The sequence below is a fragment of the Arvicanthis niloticus genome, chromosome 11, assembly GCF_011762505.2.
Source record: "Arvicanthis niloticus isolate mArvNil1 chromosome 11, mArvNil1.pat.X, whole genome shotgun sequence".
Classification (NCBI taxonomy): domain Eukaryota; kingdom Metazoa; phylum Chordata; class Mammalia; order Rodentia; family Muridae; genus Arvicanthis; species Arvicanthis niloticus.
The window spans coordinates 58,925,672-58,945,206 of NC_047668.1; the positions used below are offsets into that span (position 1 = coordinate 58,925,672).

The following is a 19,535-nucleotide window of genomic DNA, read 5'->3' on the forward strand; positions in this document are numbered from 1 at the left end:
AAGATATTAAGGACACGAGAGGCGAGCTTGAGAGCAGACAGGAAAATGAATAGTAGCAAGATGTGCAAAAAGAAAAGAAGACATTTTGATGATTATTAATGGGGCGGCTGGATCAAGCAGTGGAACAGACACAGTTGAAGACAGAAACAGGAAATGGATAACACTAAAGGCATTTTGTCAGAGGGACAAGCTGTGACAGACACAAGACTCACTTAGATGTCAATCTCCAGATCTAGGAAGACCCAAAGTGCCAAACAGGGTTAACAAAAAGAAATATCTACCTGCATATATCCTAATAAAACTGCACAGCACAAAAGAAAGACACTTTCAGAGAATCCAAAACAAAAAGACAAAATAAACCACCTACAACAAGAAGGACTGGTCAGACACCAGACTTATGACAGCAGCCAGAGCTTCTAAATACAGGGAGAAAATTCTATATCCAGTAAAAATGCCACTGGAAAAGACAAACAGAAGAAAGAGAAGAAAGAGAAGAAAGAGAAGAAGAAGAAGAAGAAGAAGAAGAAGAAGAAGAAGAAGAAGAAGAAGAAGAAGAAGAAGAAGAAGAAGAAGAAGAAGAAGAAAGAAGAAGAAGAAAGAAGAAGAAGAAGAAGAAGAAGAAGAAGAAGAAGAAGAAAGAAGAAGGAGGAGGAGGAGGAGGAGGAGGAGGAGGAGGAGGAGGAGGAGGAGGAAGAAGAAAGAAGAAGAAGAAGAAGAAGAAGAAGAAGAAGAAGAAGAAGAAGAAGAAGAAGAAGAAGAAGAAGAAGAGGAGGAGGAGGAGGAGGAGGAGGAGGAAGAAGAAGAAGAAGAAGAAGATGAAGAAGAAGAAGAAGAAGAAGAAGAAGAAGAAGAAGAAGAAGAAGAAGAAGAAGAAGAAGAGTATACACATGCCATAACAACGTTATCCTAAGAAGAAGTTATGACTATGGATGAGTAAAGATAGATGTGAAATAAAATACTACAGAAAAACTGTTGTGATGATGTCTCCTTTCCAGGGGTGTGAAAACAGAACCAAGACATCTCAGTTTCTTAGGATTCAAACTGTGGAGGAAGGGGTAAGAATGATTGACTTTAAACAGTGTGTACATTAAATGACCTATGATAATTGCTAAATTGCGTATTCAGAATTCAGCTCATACACAGTAGGGGAGTAAGCAATGCAGAAAAAGAAAAGGCAGGAACACACACAGAATGAAGTCACACAGGAAGTGAGAGCTGGGTGTGGTGGTGCACAACACAATCCCAGTGCTGGGAGGCAGAAGCAATGAGGAGTTCAAGGAATTCTAAGTTAGCCAGGACTATTAAAGATGCTGCAGAAAAAAAATAAAAAAAAGAAAGAAAGAAAGCCAACAACACAAAAACAAACAAAGAAAAAAACAGAAAACAACTACCATTTATGACTTATTTAGAAACTCGTCATTTATAATACATAAACCCCAAAATGGATTAGGGGCTGTGGAGATAGCTCAGTGGTTAAGAGAGCTTGCTGTCCAATCATGAAGACCAGAGTTCAGATCACAGCACCCACATAGCAAGCCAAGCATACAGGAAACACCTGCAACTACACTCTGAAGAATTCAACATTTTCTTCTGACCTCCATGGCACCCAGAGACCCCCAACATACGCTCATCCACTCTCAAAGAGACATACATACAAATAAACATTTAAAATAGAATGGGAACTAAGCAAAACACCATAAAGAACATTGCTAATACATCAATAATAGCAATAAATTAAAATGAATGGAACTCTCAGAGTAAAAGATAAAGACAACAAGATATATTTTTTCAGCTGGGGTTTTTCTGTGTAGCAATGGCTATCCTGGAACTCACTTTGTAGACCAAGCTGGCCTCGAACTCTAGAGATCTACCTGCTTCTGCCTCCTCAGTGCTGGGATTAAAGGCATGTGTCGCCACGCCCAGCCAGATTTTTTTTCTAAGTAAAACACTAGTATATTCTATTTAGGAAAGTACTCTGAAAGCACAATGGTAGAAAGTAAATCAATTTAAAAAATTGTCAGAGAAATACTTAACCAAGAGAAGGCTGGAACAAAGATGCAAGGATGATTATAAAAGCAATACCATGCAGAGCTTGACAGTGCATCTTTGCAACCCTGGCACTCAGGAGGCTAACAAAAAGAGCTGTGAGTTGAGGCTAGCCTGGGCCACATGGTGATAGTCTGTAGGAAGAGGAGAGTAAGATCAGGAAAGGATAGAGAAGAGAGAGAACAGGAAAGGGGAAAGAGAGGCTATGACATTAAATAACCAAAAATACTAAATACTAAATAAAAATCTAACAAAACATGTACACAATTTGTATGAGGAAAACTACAAAATCCTGAAAGGCCAGAGAAGGTGCACAAGCAGCGGTATCTCACCCACGTGTTCCTGGGGCTTGCCACGAGTGCCTCGATGTACAGGCCCACACCCAATGTGACTCTCCCACCTTTTCACTTAAAAGGATATACTGCAGGTTTCTTTCTAACAGATTGCTAGGGACACTACACCTTTTGCATCTATTACTAAGTGAAATTACAGTTAGGTCAACACAAACAATAAACCTGGACAGTCAATCTGTAACCAGAGGATTATGAAGGACCAACGCACCAGATATGCTGAACGAAAAGACAACTTATGTCCCAGGCAAGACAGTGTGACATTTTATCATGACACTCAGAATAATGTGACACTTAAAACCTATGAGTTGCTTATTTATGAAACTTTCCATTTAATATTCTCAGATGATGACTGAATGGATTAATCAATTTCACAGAAAACAAAGGGGGTTACATAAGTAAGTGGAGAGAGAGTCCATGTTTGCAGACAGAATAGTAGTAAGACCAGATCTTCCCAACTTCCTCAAAATTCCAGCATGCTACTATGTGGATTTCAATAAAATGATCATAAAGTTTACATGAGAATGAATAAAAATCCAGAATAGCCAATACAATATCAGTGAAGAATAAAGTTGGACACATACACACACAAACACATGCACACTCACACACAGAAACACAGATGTACACACACGTACAGACACATGCATATGCACGCACACAGACACATGCACATGCAATCACACACATACACACTCACACATGCAGACATACCCAAACAGATGCACACACACATGCATCCACAAGCACAGATGATCACACACCCAGACATACCCATGCGAACACATACAAACAAGCACAGCCATACACATGTGCACACTCACACACACATAAACGCATGCACACAGATACACAGAGGCACGCACATATACACACACACATGCGCGTACACACACATACATACACACAGCAGGGGAAGGCAACAGACACAATGGAGAAAACCACTATGATGATGGAAAGACACAGCAACACACACCATCAGGAAGGTCCCATCAGAGCATGTCCTCTAGAATGGGGACACACCACAATCATGGGCTGACCATAACAGACATTCAAGGGGAGTTGTTATACTAACTAACAACTTCCATAAGTAGTTACCTACAAATGGAAAAGAAAATCAAACCCAATCCTTCCCACATACAGAATCAATTCTGGGTAAACTGACAAATATGAAACACAAAACCAGAATTTAAAAAAAAAAAAATCCAGGAAGGAGTCTTATGGTTTCTATCCCTGGAAGAAAAAAAAAAAAATCTTAAGATTAAAAAAAAGCAAGCCATGAGATGTTTTATTCTTTGAGTGCATAAAAATTAAAAAAGTCTTCTCACCAAAAGATGTCAGAAAAGTGAAGGTATGTCATCAGCCAGCACATATTAGTAACACATAAAACCACTGAAAGATGCATTCCCAAAATACAGAAAGAAACCTACAAATTACCAAGATAAGAAGCAGGTCACCCGAGGTTTAAACAGAGAAAAGGCAATGCACATGTCCCAGAAACTGAAAACTGAGAGGCCCAACTGCTTTCACGTCAACTAATTAAATCTGAAAAACGCAAATTAAGGTCACAATGAAATGTAGTTTAAATCTAGCAGGGTAGTAACTATCCCTACACAGAAAAAGAGGCAGTTGAGAGGAACAGGGCCTAGTCAGAAGCTGAGGGGAGCATGCCTGGCATCCCCTGGGGAGAGAGCGGGTGTGGCAGCCATGCTTACCAACCCCAGGGCCATGTCTGCATGTGCGCACAGCAGTGTAATAATAAAAACCAGAATGCAACACAAATAAGCAACAGCTATAGAATCAGTCACGTGTCCCATGGCGTGCTAAGACAAAATAGCAGATAACAGAAACAAAGCACTGGTTACTGATACAGCTGCAAGTGGCAGAAAAGATCAGAAAACCAAAGCAATCCTGAATACACAATCCTAGGCTCACAACCTTAGCAGGGGATACACAAAGGGAGGCAGGGGACAGGGAGGTGGGCACACAGCTGGGAAGCAGGAAACAGATCTGCTCCGGGCTTACTTGCACTATACAGAAGCACTTCAGACACTTTGATAGAAACATATTGATACAGTATTTAACAGTTAAAATATGTTTCAGTGAGTGAAAGTGAAGAAATATTTTCAACTGGATTTAAAAACCATAATCTTACCAGGATAAGAATGATTCTGTTTACTTGAAGATATTTCTGAAAGCGTATCCAGGGAATCTGATAGCCTGTGAATAAAACAGAGCACGCCACGTTAGGTGTAGCTGGTAAGGTGGACTCTCATGGACACTTTCGCGTCAGCTGTATCTGTTTCCCCACTCATTCATTCAACAAGCATCTATTGGGCAGCCACACGAGCTGGGAAAGACCTTTACTCTAGCAGGGAGATGGGCAATACGCAGATGGAGTGGGTCCCCACTGCCAAGGACAGGTGGGCTGGAGAATTCAGTTCATTTGAAACAGGGACCTGATTTCTGACACTTATTTGCTTGGTGACTTTTGTGGAGATGGGAATGACAGTCAAGTACCCTGTAACTATGCTACATCTGAGGCTGTAGTTGCTGTTGTTCAGTGCTAGGAATTGGACCCATGATAACTTCTGACTTTGCTTTGGAATTTTATCTTCAAAGGTAAAACTAGAAAAATACGGAGATAAGTTTATTTTATACCAAATTTAATAAATAAAAGATTAAAATTATAAAAATATCACCAATTCTGTTATTGGAAAAAAAGAGACCATCTAAATGTGTGTGTGTGTGTGTGTGTGTGTGTGTGTGTGTGTGTGTATGTATGTGTGTGTGTGTGTGTGTATGTGTGTGTGTGTGTATTTTTTTTGGCAATATAATCCAAGGCCCTCTGTGCTGGACTCAACCCACCACTGCAAAGGTCACCTTCCCAGTGAGTATCTCCTCGTTTTTTGACATTCAAATCATTATTTTTAAAAAGTCAGGTCCTGAAAGTCTCATTTTTCTTCAGCTGTCTACTGACCTAAATCTACAAGACCTTCATTTGCCAAACACTTCTCCTCAAACACTTTATTTCCAAAAAAAAAAAAAAAAAAAAAAAGCCTGCAGCCCCTGCAGTGTGTTCAGCTGCCCTCTGCAGTTTGTGTGCATCGTTTTCTTACAGAGCACACAACACCACATGACGACTGAGGAGGGGCGGGTGGACAGAGCCTACGGCCTGGTAAGCAGCAGGTACTGGCATGAAGAGGGATGGACAGCTAGGAGGAACCTACTTCCAGAAGTGATCAGTTCATTGGAAATAATTCCTACTGCAACAGAAAAGCAAGAATGAGATGTTTCTGAGGACCAGCTAGGCAGTTAGTAAGTTTCCTTAGACAGTCTTTAAAGAATATTCGCTGATGTTATTAACCAAGACAACTTACTAAATGAAAATTGTATAATGACAGATAGAGCAGGAAATCTATTCAAACAGAGGAAGTCACGTGGGTGGATCCTGGGACAAGCACACATTTTAAAAATGCCAAGGGGAGAAATAAAAAGTCAGCTTTGACCCTGAGGGGAAGCAGTAGAGGTCACAATATGACTAGTCACCAGATAGTCTCCCCCAGCCTATAGTGTAAAATCTTCCCATCTTGAAGACCAGCGGGGTCTTTAAAGAGCTCCAAACTGGCTTGCGTTAGGAATGCCTTAAAATCGGAGACCATGTCTGTTTTGTTTGTTTGTGGAATGCCTAGCACAGCACAAAGTGCGAAAAGACACTTAATAGTATTTGATGATGATGAATGAGACAATCAGAAGATGACAGGAAGACAGCTGGATGGAGACTGGTTGTTTCAACAGAGCCCTGCTTCTTTTAAGGAGTGGGGGTTGCTTTCAAATGCACTACCTTGGAGAAGACCAAACAGAAGGCAAGAGAAACGAAATGGAGTGAGGCCATGTGTGCTCTGTAAACACAGCAGTGAAAATACAGAACTATAGGGAAAATGTGGCTTCACAAGTCAAGGCGGAGAAAAGGCTGCTGCGGTGTAAAGCTCACAGAACTGGCAACAGGGCCCACTGGTACCCATGGTGCCTAAAATATGCCCAATCCTGCACTCTGGGTAAGTGGACATGAGACAAACCCCAGTCCTTGTGACTGAGAGACAAATCAAACTAACCTAACATAATACCTTATGTTAGTTTGATCTGTCAATCACCTGCCAGACACAGGTCCAGAGGAGACGCACAAAAGCCCGGTAACTACTACAAGGTTATGGCAAAGAGCTGACTTCTGACTCCAGATAGCTGGGGATTCGAATTCCCCCTGCAGCATATAGTTGGCATTAGCTGTCTGGGCCTGATGTTCTTCCTCTGTGGAACAGAGACAATTACAGGGCCTGCCCAATGAAATGCTTTAGGTCACTGATCCAGGGACAACTCTGAGGATGGTGCCCAACAATGGTACATGCTAACAGCTAAAAGCATGGGCAGGAAAGACAGGAAACTAATAAAGCCAGGCCAAGCTTAGCTCTTCTATTACCCAGTGATGTGACTTCAGCTCTGCTACTTTTTCTCTGGAAAACTATTTTCCCACCTTACAGGTGGGAATAACTATAGCCTCTCATGGCTGCTTGGGGTCTGCAGAGAACAATGGCGGATGCTACTCAGGTGCTCGGGATAGAGCCTACCATTAAATGCTCAATAAGAGGTGATGGTACTTAGGGTTATTTTCCAACTCACCTGGACAGATACTTATTAGGATCAAGTGAAGCAACACTGAAGGAAGACACTTTATATGAGCTACAAAGTACTGTATGCTAAAGGCTTCACTGCTGTAAAGAACAATGTATCAAGTACACTGTAAACAAACAGAATTAACACCAAAAGGATATGTAAGAAAAAGAAAAAACTGAGGAAGAATATGACTTAAAAAAAAAAACCTTCATTGTTTTTAATAGCTGAGTAGTACTCCACTGTGTAAATGAACCACATTTTCTGTATCTATTCTTCTCTCGAGGGACATCTGTGTTGTTTCCAGCTTCGGCCTATTATAAATAAGGGTGCTATAAACACAGTAAAGCATGTGTCCTTGTTATATGCTGGAGCATCTTTTGAGTATATGCCCAGTAGGGGTATAGCAATTTCCCCAGAAACCATCAGTGTCCAGCTAAATGGGGACCAGTAGGGACTCCCAGGCCACCAACACAGTTCTAGGCTCATGACCATGACTGCACCACATATGTTGTATCTTGCCCAGAGATTATAATCCCCATTTCTAGTCTCTGAAAAGCAGACAGAACCAGTTTCTCCTGGCTCCACATTCCACTGGAATGTCACCAGAGCCAGTGTTTTGGATAAGCTTGCTTTTAAAACCCAGAGTGAGGTGACACATAAGTACACTGCCTTACCATGAAACACTCAGGAGGTTTGTTACATATAAATCCCTGAGACTTCAGTTCCCCGGAGAGCTACTGCCTATCTATTTTTGAAAACTAAGGAAATCAGAGGAAAAAGCCATTTTGGTTCCATTAGGTTTGTAGGAGAGTGAATGGGTGCCTGCTGGCAGGAAATTTAATGTAGTTAGGATGTGACTGAAGCAATCAGAGAGCATTTTTACTTTTGTTTGCATGACGGATTAAGCTTGCTCCTCGCACTGGCACTGTTCTTAGCTGCAAACGCCACTTCTAATAGCCTACAACACATTCATAGGGGTTGCAAATGAGGAAGAAAGGAGGTTTTTAAAATTTCAAATCCTCAGCAAGGCAAATTTAGCTTCCCATGAGCCCTCCCGCCAAGGAATGTGGCCAGTTAACCCGTTGAAGGAACGCACATGCTTATGTTTCAGATGGAATCAGGGTCCCCATGTGCCACAGGGAAGGGCAGGGTTTCTGTAAATAGATGCACATTGCAGTTTCTCCTCACCTCTGTACCCTGGACGGGGGGGCAAATATTCCATATCTCGGAGAGCAACTAAAATACTGCACACCTCCAACCGAACCATCATTCTTCCCATGGGGCTTCTCCAGCTCGATGCCGTACCAATACCCTAGAACATGAATACTGCATTTTAAAGGTGTCTGCTCTTCATTCACAACTGCTGTGTGGTAACAGGAACCCAAAGCCGGGATAGCTCGGCGTCTTCACAAATGACCGAGGTGATGCAAGGCCATCATGACCATTAAGCTCTCAGACGATAAAATTATAAAATAAAACTTGAGAATTAGAAAAGTGGGAGAAACGTTTCAGTGCCGTGATTGCAGAGCGGTGCATTAAGGGAGGAAAAAAAATGAAACGCACAAACTCAGATTTGCAGGGGAATTAGCCATCATGCAAGGAGAGTGCCACCAAAATGCATCTTAATACTACAATGCAACAGAAACTGTCCTTGACTTTAACATAGCGTGCTTCAGCGAGAACAGCACAGAATGCTGTTGAGAGGCATGAATCCTCAGGTGGACAGCTCTCTTCAGCTCAGACCCCTCCCGTGGCAGAACATCACAAACATCCATTAAATAATTAAACAAGGGCAGAGATAACACAGAAGGCACAGTGATACCACTCCGTCTTCCGAGTAAATGAAAAGACATGGGTTTGCTAATAGGAGAACCTGTCTTAGAAGACAGTATCCACGAGGTTAGCTGTGAGAAAATCAACTCCCAGGAGAGGCTTAAGCCAAAAACAGGGCTGCACTTCCAGTACTGTGAGCTAGGTGGACATATTCTAAAGCAGAGATGCCTGGGGTTTCCAAGATCAGCTAAACAGTTCACACACTTACAGTCTGAGCATACAGCATGTTTGGTCTTTTACATTCAATAACAAATAAAGAATGAGTATGTGATCATTTGGTCTTCTAAAATCAACAGCAAGAATGGATGTGTGAATACCAACCAACTTACTACAAATTAGGAAATACAAAATACCCTTTCTGTCAGACTGCTAGCTCAGAGTCAGTTTCAATTACAGGAACCTTAGAAGCCAATTTAAAATATATTTTCATTTTGTTTTGGCTTTTGTTTTATTTGGTTGATTGATTGGTTAGTTGGTTGGTTGGTTCATGTTACACCTGACCCCATTCTAGATACTTAAGATTGGGGCTGAAAAGATTCAGTTACAGCCAGTGTCTTTTACATTTGAGTGGTCCTACTATGTCATATAAGCAGTGTCTATGAGCCTCTCTGTCTAACCACATGAATTCTTTGAAAACAGACTTTGAGCTTCTGACTTGCCTAAACCAGATGAGTCTGATTAGAACGATCTATGAGTACCATAGTTAGAATTTTCCAGGTCTCACTTCCTTCTGTGTTTGATAGGCATTTCCATGTAATGTTGTTTTCTTTAATTAAAAGTCCCATTGTAACTGGCTACATTTCTGCTATGTGTTTACTATATAACTCTTGGAAATGTGTGACACACAGATTTTATATATATATATATATTCTGGCAAGAGCAGTCATGAAAACAGCCTAGCAGAGAGCTATGCTATGTACTCACTATCTAATGTGAGATGTAAGAGAGGCCCAAGGGAGGCTTGAATTCTAACACAGCTCAAACAAAGCACTGGCTTAATCAAAGAAGAGCAAGCATGTTGGAGGCATTTGTCTGGTTCTCATGCCTCTGTCTCATACACAGCAGTGGACATTCCTTGTGAACTGGTGGGGTCTCTGTCCAGTGCGGTGGCAGAAGCCATGCTGAGCCATAAGCTCAGAACAAAGGAGCCTAAAACGTTAGACGGTTCAGGCTGATCAAGAACATAGGCTCCTGGGTGTGCAGGTGCCACCTGGCATTCTCTGCACCAGCCAGCAGGAACTGGGGCTTGAGGACCAGAACAGAAAGGTGCTACTATTCTGCCTCCTGCTATTGCTGTGAGTAGTGTAGTCCTACCTCTGACACAAGATTGTTACGGCTTTGGTCAGATGACACTGTGGCAGGCTAATCTGTTGGTTTGCAGATAGAATTAAGATCTCAGATCCTTCATGGATCCTAACAAACGCTAAGCTACAAACTTTTCTCTTTCAATCTCATAGATAACCTTTCCTCAAATGCTGCAATGCCACCATGTGTTAATATGGCACATTGCTACTTAAAACACAGATATGGATCCACGTAACTGGTTTCTAATCTGTGGAAATACAAGGGAAGATAACCTTTACCTTTTAAAATATTTACTCTTTCTATTCATATGTACATATATAAAACTGTGAGTTTATGTGCCCAGGTACACAGATGCCCATGGAGGCCAGAGGGTACCAAATCCCCTGAATCTGCAGTTATAAGCAGGTGTGAGCCACCTGATATGGGTTTCTGGGAACTGAACCCAGATCCTCCGCAAGAATAGTAAGTGCTCTTAACCACTGAGCCATCTCTCCAGCTTTAGGAAACAGTTTTAGGTCAATTGGGATGAATATTTAAGTTCACAGACATGTATTGTTTTTTAGTTCCCAGGGCACACAACTTTTATATCTTCTTTACTTTTTCCTCCAAGCACTGTTTTGATTAAAAAAAACAAGATAGTCCATCGATCTGCTCAACTCCAGGATTAGGAGGGTGGGAGGGGTATCTATCCTGAATTACTTTCCAGGTATTTAGCACACTCTGCAGCCAGAATAAACTAGGGAAGTCGAAACTAATTTTAATATTAGACAAATGATCAACACAGTTGGCAAGAGAATTCCACGGACACCAGTCAGTCTAGTACAGACGGTTGTATCACTTTCCATTCTCTGCCCCTGCTGCCAGCCACAAGAACCGGGATGGGAGGGAGAATCTCCCTAGGACTAAGTCCCATCTGCTGTTTAAGTTTTAAACCTTGTTGTACAAGATTTGTGTTGAAACAAGACTGTTTGGGAGAGTTACCTGGAGCAAAGTTTGTTGTCCCAAAGAACTTAATGGTCCCCACTCTCTGGCCTACCACCAGCACCCTTTCTCCAAGGCGGAGTGCTCCTTCACGGTGAGCGTTATTTGCTGCAGATGTTGCTGAAGATTTCAAACCTGTTCAAATGGTTGGTGGGAAGTATGGGGAGGGAAGGGAAAGAGGAAAGAAAACAAAGGGAGGAGAAACTCAAAACAGCACATTAGTTTTTAAAACTCACTCCACATATCCTACCTAGTCTGGTTGGTTGGATATTCCATTGTATATTTGTCACAGTTGTGACCCTCACTCAAAGTGAGGCGAAGGCACTCAAAGCAAGTAAGAAAGTTCCCTGAGAAAAACCACTGCCATGGAAACAGCACAAACCTTGTTCCTAGAAAACAATCAATTCCACTACGACAGCCAGGTACACGCTCTGCTGCAGCACAGAGTGGTCCATGAAGAACCAGAGCCATGTGTTCTCAGCCTCCTGTCACAGGGATTCACTGTTGGTGTGACAGCATGAAAGCAGATACAGACCACACAGGAAGAGCATGTGAAACCAAGTGGTAGTCAGCTGTGGCCAGTGGGCCGGTTCCTAGCCATGTGAAGCACAGAGTCACTGTATTTACCCCAGAGTCTGTGTAGGACACACAGGAATGTAGTTCCAGGTGAAACTGCTATAGGTTGAACAGTCCACACAGAACAATCCCAAAATGCACAGTGTTCCAAAGCCTGAGTGTCCTTAGCACAGATGCCAAAATTTACATTCAGATTTGAATATGACATCTCTCAACACTTCAGGTTTTGAAGGATTTCAGATTTCAGAGCTTTTGGCTAGAGATGGTCCAACAGTAGATTGTCCAAATATTCCAAAATCCCGAACTGGCCTGATTCAAAACACTTCTGACCCCAATCATGGTGGGTCCTGATTACCCCAAATGGCTTTCTTTCAACTTAATTCAAGATAACCCCTAAAATGTCCTCTATCCGGTATCTGGCCTCAAGAAATACTATCTCAAAAGCTGTTCAAATCCAGAAGGCTGGATCCTGGGCCCTGTCCTCTTGGTACTGAGTAGTGACTGAACAACTACTATCCCGAAAGACCTCAAGAACTCTAGGTAAAGGCCTGGGAGAGGACAACTGTGGGAAGGGAGAGACTGAAAACACAGGAGCAAACTTGAGCCTGTGAAGGCGGAGGTGCAGACCCATTGGTCGACTGAGAAACCCAGACCTAGTCAACCATGCATGGCACTGCAGTTTACAGAGTGCAGAGTGCTTTCCATAAAAGGTACAGTAAGGGATAAGGCCTGAGAGCTAACCAAGACAGGCAGTCACAGCTCACAGGTGCCATGCCCACACTGATACCCTGACCAGGGGCCAGGACACCTCAGGCCAGCCCACTGCTCCTGTCCAACAGTGGGAGCCAGTGAGCCAGGCCCAGAGTGCAGGCCTCCTCCATACCTCTCCACTCTCCAGGCCCTCTCTTTCTGATTCCAGTGTCTGTCCCTTCCACCCTTGTCTGGTCTCTCTGCCAGTCACTCTCCCTCCAATGTGGAAGTCTCTCTGCTCACTCTAGAAAAGTTGAAGGAAATGTGTCTGGGGCTCCAAACACAGACACTCCTATCCCAGCCACACACACCGTCCATTCTATGCCTTTCCCCCAGGAAAGGTCAATTTTTTTTTCATTCTGATTATCACCTTCATACTCACTATAATTTATGTCAACACAATCCTCCAACTGAATAAAAGGAAAAAGAGTAAGTCTATAGGCACCCAGGAACTGCTTGTTCCAGGGAAAAGGGAGAAAGTTCTAAACTCATATATAAATTCTAAAATCGAGTAAACGTCACAAGTCCAACTGCCAAATACAGGGGTATTTAAAATGCAATAAAGAACAGGGCAGCCATGCCACCGCCTACTGCCCTCTGTTCCTCAGGACCCAGAAGAGAAACTGGCAGGGGGGCTGGCAGTAGGGGGACAAGCAGTCCTGCACAGAAGCAACTCCAGACCCAACCTCTTGGCTCCCCACTATTCAGATCCCCCACTTCTGCTTTACTGTATTAGGTCACTGCTGAGGGTTTGAGGACAAGGCAAACAATGTTTGTCACCATCTAGGTGGACTTGAGCTGGAAGCCTGGGTGTGTGTTTTCATACTGTCCCCTATCCTGGGAAGCAGTGTGAGCCACTAATCACTGTCCCATGGGGGACCCCTGAGCCTCTCCTGCACAGCTTCAAATGACTCCAGTAAAAACAGAGCGGAGATGCTTTTCTAAACAGGACAAAGGCAGGTGTGTGGGAGGGCTGAGATCCAAAACCTACCAACTAGATGACAGTAAACAGGCCTCTCAAACCAACCGCAGAGCCAGGAGTCCTGACTGCAGGCTGGGGAGGCAGGGACACAGCAAGAAGTCCAGTGTGACTGAAGCACAGGGACAAGGTGGTAAAAGGCACCTACATGGTGTCACCCAAAGAGCAAGACAGCTCAATCTGCCTGGGGTGAAGGGAGAAGAGGGGGAGGGGCAAGGGGAGCAGGAAAGGGTAAAGGGGGAGGGGGAGGGGCACGACAGGGGAAGGGGAAGAAGAAGGGTAAAGGGCTCCTTCTACACATTAAAAAGAGCAAATCCACTTACAAACAAACCAAGATAAAAAACACCAAGAAAGCCTGGTTGAAAAAGCCATAGATACCAGCACTGGCTCTGGCCGGGAGAGAGGGACTTTTGCTCAAGGTCTTCTTGCCACTGCTGCCTGTGGTCAGCTTCTTTGGGTAGCTCTGCTTCTGGTCCAGGGAGGATGTGGAGGAGGAGCTGCTGATGGACCCAGGTTGGGCAGCTGACAAGGGAGTAGGAAAGAATCACAATTTAAATGGTGCTTTTAAAAAGAGAAAACAAAATAAAAAAAAAAAAAGAGAGAAAAGGACTAATAAGATGTTTTCTGGGCAAATTTTTCTGAAACGCTTCATTTAGCTTCCTCGATTGTGGATTATCTAGTGTCAAATTAAATGCCTGATTTCATCCAAATGCACGGCTGTTTACACACAAAATAGATCACTGTTTACACAAGCAGAAATTTTTAAGGATTCACAGTAACGTGTCTTACATAGGGGGTGTCACCCTACCAATTAATGCTGACTAATCTAACACACACACTCCACTCTCCTTAGAGGAAACTAACAGAGTGCCTTCAAATATACACGTATACGCACACTTGCACACTACTAACATGTCTTAAGGTGACAAGACTTTAACCCTGAATCATTCTGTAGTCAGCCTGAAGGAGAACAAGACTGCACAGGCTCCTCCCTCCTGACATTGAAAGTCTGACCACGCCTCCCGCACTGTGGACCCTGCTAGGCCCAGAGTTCTTTATGCATCCATATTTTTAAAGGGTTTTTTTTTCCAAGAGTAGTTTTACTATGGTGATTTTCCCCTTTCCCCCCTTTTCCCCCCTTCTCCCCCCTTTCCCCCCCTTCCCCCCTTTCCCCCTTTTTCCCCCCTTTCCCCCCTCTCCCCCCATCCTCCCCTCTCCCCCCCTTTTCCTCCCTTTCCCCCTTTCCTCATTTCCCCCTTTCCCCTTTCCCCTTTCCCAGCTTTAACCCAACTCATATAAGCCAGTTTGCACTGTGTTATAAGTCCTACCAGTGGAGGTAGAGTTAAGAACAGGAAGCAATGGTTACATTACCACCATTTTCTGCTACAGTTTTCAGTTCTTCACTTGGAGGCAATGACAGGGTGGATTCAGAAGCATTCTCTTTTTTGGATGTCATCAACCCTGGAAAATAAACACAAAGACGGTTTCAGCAAAAGATAATGCTGTTTTGTTTTCAGAAAGGGTTTCAATGTGTAGTCCTGGCTATCCTGGAACTCACGCTGTAGACCAGGCTGGCCTTGAACTCACAGAGATCTGCTTGCCTCTGCCTCTGCCTCCTGAGTGCTGGCATTAACAGTGTGTGCACCACTTATCCACTTGTAAAAACACGATGAATATACTTTCACAGACAGGAGGAAGGAGCACCTCAGTATTTAAGGTAGAGAAAAGGAGCTGGATGTGTGTGTGCTCTGAGACGCAGCACCTGCCGAGCATGCACGAGCCCTGCTTAGATCCAGCACAGCACAACTAAGCAAAAAGAAGAGGATGTGTTCACAGCACATCTAAGAACTCCAGCTTTGGCCTTGCTACAGATCTCCAAAATATCTGCAGTGTCATATCTGTGGTTAATAGGCTTGCTCAGAACTTGTGTCACACAGTTAGGGAGTGGCAAACCTGTCACAGCTGAGATGTGGCTTGGGAATAACTTACATGACACGTTTCCTACCATAACCAATTCCCACAACCTTACCTGGGGGGGGGGGGTGCGGGGCGGGGGGGAGCTCGTGAATAATGGCTGTTTAAAGAGAGTACCTGGGAGCTTCCAGACTTTTTTTCACGTTGTCAGTGGCCATTCCCGGTCACCTCAGTTCAAGTGCACCCTGAAGAGGACCTCTGAGTTTAGTGTAGACTAAGACCTCTGTTATCTAAGCACCAATGAAGGGGGCATTTGGGAGTCAGGGGGAGAACTCTGCAAAGAGGAACCAGTGGCTCATCAAGATGCACTGAGTTGGCGCTTGAGTCAGTGGAATTCTTTCCCAAAGCAGGTGGTCTAGTAGGAGGAGGAGTGGGGATTCTAGAAAGTCAGGGAAAAAAATCTCACAAAAAGACATAGCCTGTGGGTGGCTTGGCTGGAAAGGAGTCCTCCAGGACAGAGAGGCAAGCAGGATAGGAAGGCAGCAGACACCTCAGAGGAGAGCCTAGCTAAGGGTGCAGCTCAACTGGATGGTACTTGCCTACCATTGCTAGGCTCTGAGGTCAAGCCTAGTTCTGCACAAGAGGAGGCTGAGGAATGGGGATGAAGGGGAGGGGAGGAAGGAGAAGGAGCTGCAAGTCTCCAGTGGAGGGGGCAGGTAGAAATGTCCTGTGGAGAGTAAGTCTTGTCCTGGATTAGAAAGGGAGGGCAGGCCTGAACAGAACTGCAGCTAGGAGACATTTCTTTAGCAGCCACAGCTAGAGGAGGAAAAGGGAAGGCTGGACACTGTGGAAGTTGCTCCAGCAGTCAAAGGGTGCTTGAGACACCACAGCAGCCGTGGTGTGAGAAAACCTGCAGAGTGTAGCTCTCAGTTATTTCATTTTTCAGTCCTAGAATTCCATTTGGCCCTTCCATTTGAACTGTTATCTGTAGGACCCCAAAGGGCTGCCATGCCCTGGCTGAGACTTTCTGTATGCTGCTGTCTACTAAGTAACATTCTGTGGTTCCTCTAAGATCAAAACCACCTTGACTAAGGCATGGTGCCCCAGGAAGGAAATTTACACTTGACATCCTATTGCCCCCTAGTTGAGTCCCTGGTTTGTTTTTTTTTTTGTTTTTGTTTTGTTTTGTTTTGTTTTGTTTTTTTTGTTTTTTTTTTTCTGAGTTTGTGTTTTTCCTTCCCTGGCTTGGTGTATATATTGAACCTGCCCAGTAAAGGCATTGGCATTCTCTCACAACGAATGGCCCGAGTCTGAGTCTTTCTTTAATCCCCCAGGCCTACACCTGAGCTCGGTACCATGGCAGCGCTGGAGCTGTCAGTCATCCAAATAACTGAACATGAAGTTTTTAAGAATCATATAAAGATCTCTTTGTGTATCTGCCCAGCTTCCCCCAAAAAAAGGCATTTCACAACACTATACAACAATATCCAAACAGGAAACATACATTACTCTCATCCACTCATGTGACTCCAATCACCTTAAGTTTATTTGACATGTTTGCATGTGTTTGCATGTGTGTTTACATGTGTGTGCATGTGTGTGTGCATGTGTGTGGAGGGCACACATACATGTGTGTGCATTCATACACATAAACACATAATGTAAGAGAGCTCACCTTAATTTTCATGGAGAGCATGACTATGATATATTCTTTATACTGGTTTGGGTTGGAGTTTTTTGAAGAGAGGTGTCTCATTAAGTAGCCCCAGGTATCGAGTATCTGGGAACAGATCTTACAAACAGGCCAAAAATATCTACAGAAAAACAAAACCTTTACAATCATATTAAGATATTTTAAATTACCTGACCAAACAGAACACTGTTCCAAGTATATAATTAAAAATGGCTGTAATAATGTCAGGTCTTTTCAAATTGGCACAGGGATAAAATGTAATGTCTGCTTAGATGTCAATAGATTTTTTAAAAGAAACTTTTGAGACCTTGCTTTAAAATGTGTAAGGAAGTGTGTGACCTGTAGGGGCCTCAAATAAAGGAGATGATCTCTAAGAAGAAGTAGTGAGGCATTCCTCTCTGCTGAATATCACATCAAGGCAATTATGAAGCATAACCACAGGTAGTCTAGCAACCAAACGGAACAGAAGAGAAAGACAAACCCAATGTCTGAGTACCATCCTTTTAGATGGTAGAAAGCCTTTCTGCTCCAGCTGCCAATATTTACTGAATACCTATTTTGTGCTATGAGCTTCTGTGAATACAAAATCACAAATTATTCTCACAGTCTACTTAAAGTTTAGAATCTGACCGAGAGAACAGAAGATCTACATAAATAAAGCAATAAGTGGACACATTAACAACCAGGCTGTGCAGGTTAAAAGAATATATGTACAAGGTTGGAGAACAAAGAGGTTCAATGAGTTGGATTCTGCAGCAGAATTTGTATGACGTGAAGAACAGGAAGGACCTCTGACAGCCACCCACAGGTAAGAAGAGACAGAGGGAAGAGTGCAGCAGGGCATGTTGACAGTAAAGCAGAGCTAATCACAGGAGCAGAAAGGGGTCCCTCTGAGCAACTGAGGGACACTGTAGAAGAGGCAAGTTGCAGAAAGCAAGCTGTGTTTCATGAAGACTCACTAGGATCATAAAATCCAGCTCCAAGCCTGACCACAGGCCATTTAAAGTACAGAAAGTGGGAAAGGAGAGAAGCCGTTGTCAGAGACTTAAGTCACATTTGTAACTGAGGCCCAAACCACAAAGGCCTTGCTTTTGTGGGGTTCGGCCTTTGTGGTGGACTAACAGAGTGAAGCAGTCCAAACACCTGAACCCCACAAACACAGTTTGAAGTATGGTTTAGGAGCTGCTCATCTCCCCGGTGTGACCTACCGGAATTTACTTTGGATGTGACGTGGGCTACATCAACCTTCTGGGATCGGGTGTGCAGGGCAGCTCTCATGAAAGGAGGGTGTAGGATGTTTTTCCTCCCATCTTTTACTTTCTTTATCTTTGAAAGGGGCGCAAAAATACCTTAGGGCAGAGACAGAGACCCACAGTTAGTGTAGAGCAAATGAAAACACTTTCAAATTCAAGGCAAATATAACTGTTGCTAGCACTGGCTCTGTTCAGTACCTACCATACACCTTGTGATGAGACATGGCACTTGCCCTCAGTGGGTGCACAATCTAACTGCCAAGACTAAATACACTATGATTTAGGAGCCACATAAGAGATACATAATTACTGTGGAGTAAAGTTCAAGGGAAAGGGAAATGTGTAAATGTTACCATCTGCTGTTTTCTCTAAGTGTTTTTCTAAGTGACCGAGATTAATAGTTACTACATATTATAAGCCATGCTACCTCATGTCTGCTTCACGTTTGTATCCTTCCAACATTGAAGACTTCTTCAAATCGCTGTCTCATCTCCCTTCTGTACTGCACACCTCTTAGAGACAAATTCAAATGTTGCTCTCGTCTGCATTTTCCCACTATAACTAATTATAGTCCCTTACACACAGTACAGACACTATAAATCTTTTTGACTGTATAAAATGATCTTCCCCAAAGGCCTAGCCCTCAATTCCTGATAAGCAGAAACAATACAGTGTGTGTTGAGGGAGGGAGGTATACAGAGGCAGGAGACTGCCTATCTACAGCAGCTGGGAGCATAGAACCCCACTGAGAAAGTTTATGGAGGCAATAAAATATCCAGTTTGAGTAAGAACATGCAGACAATGAAGAGAGTGAATACAGACTATAAATACCAAGATTATCTCCCTACCACACTTGAAAAGAAAATAAAGTCATAATATCTACATTACAACACAGTCAATCATAACATAGAACAGCTAACAAGATGTTATCAGCAATAACTACCAAAGGACGTGGTCCCTTCCAAGATGTCTTATGGTACTGAGCTATATAATGTGGTCTGAGGTTGAGCATGGGGAACTGAAACTAGACACAGGAAGGAGGCCGGCCCACTATGCCCCATCAACAAGCAAGACAATGAAGACATATATGAAATATAATCAAGAAAGTTTAAAACCAGGCCAGTAAGAGGGCTCAGTGGATAAGAGGGCACCAAGCCTGACAACCTGAGTTCAGTCCCTGGAAA

The 19,535-nt window shown here is 43.3% G+C and overlaps 1 protein-coding gene across 5 annotated transcripts in view; it reads right to left on the minus strand.

The window, feature by feature from the left end:
- The window catches only part of Clip4 (CAP-Gly domain containing linker protein family member 4), an 85,492-nt gene that overhangs the window by 11,415 nt on the left and 54,542 nt on the right, over positions 1 to 19,535 (minus strand). For all 5 annotated transcript variants that reach the window (XM_076942248.1, XM_076942249.1, XM_034514060.2 and 2 more), the window contains 6 exons: positions 18,307 to 18,447; positions 14,863 to 14,952; positions 13,870 to 14,013; positions 11,187 to 11,321; positions 8,256 to 8,379; positions 4,552 to 4,616 (listed from right to left, as the gene is read on the minus strand). In XM_076942248.1, the coding sequence (XP_076798363.1) occupies positions 4,552 to 4,616; positions 8,256 to 8,379; positions 11,187 to 11,321; positions 13,870 to 14,013; positions 14,863 to 14,952; positions 18,307 to 18,447 (699 nt within the window). The remainder of the gene's footprint in view (positions 1 to 4,551; positions 4,617 to 8,255; positions 8,380 to 11,186; positions 11,322 to 13,869; positions 14,014 to 14,862; positions 14,953 to 18,306; positions 18,448 to 19,535) is intronic.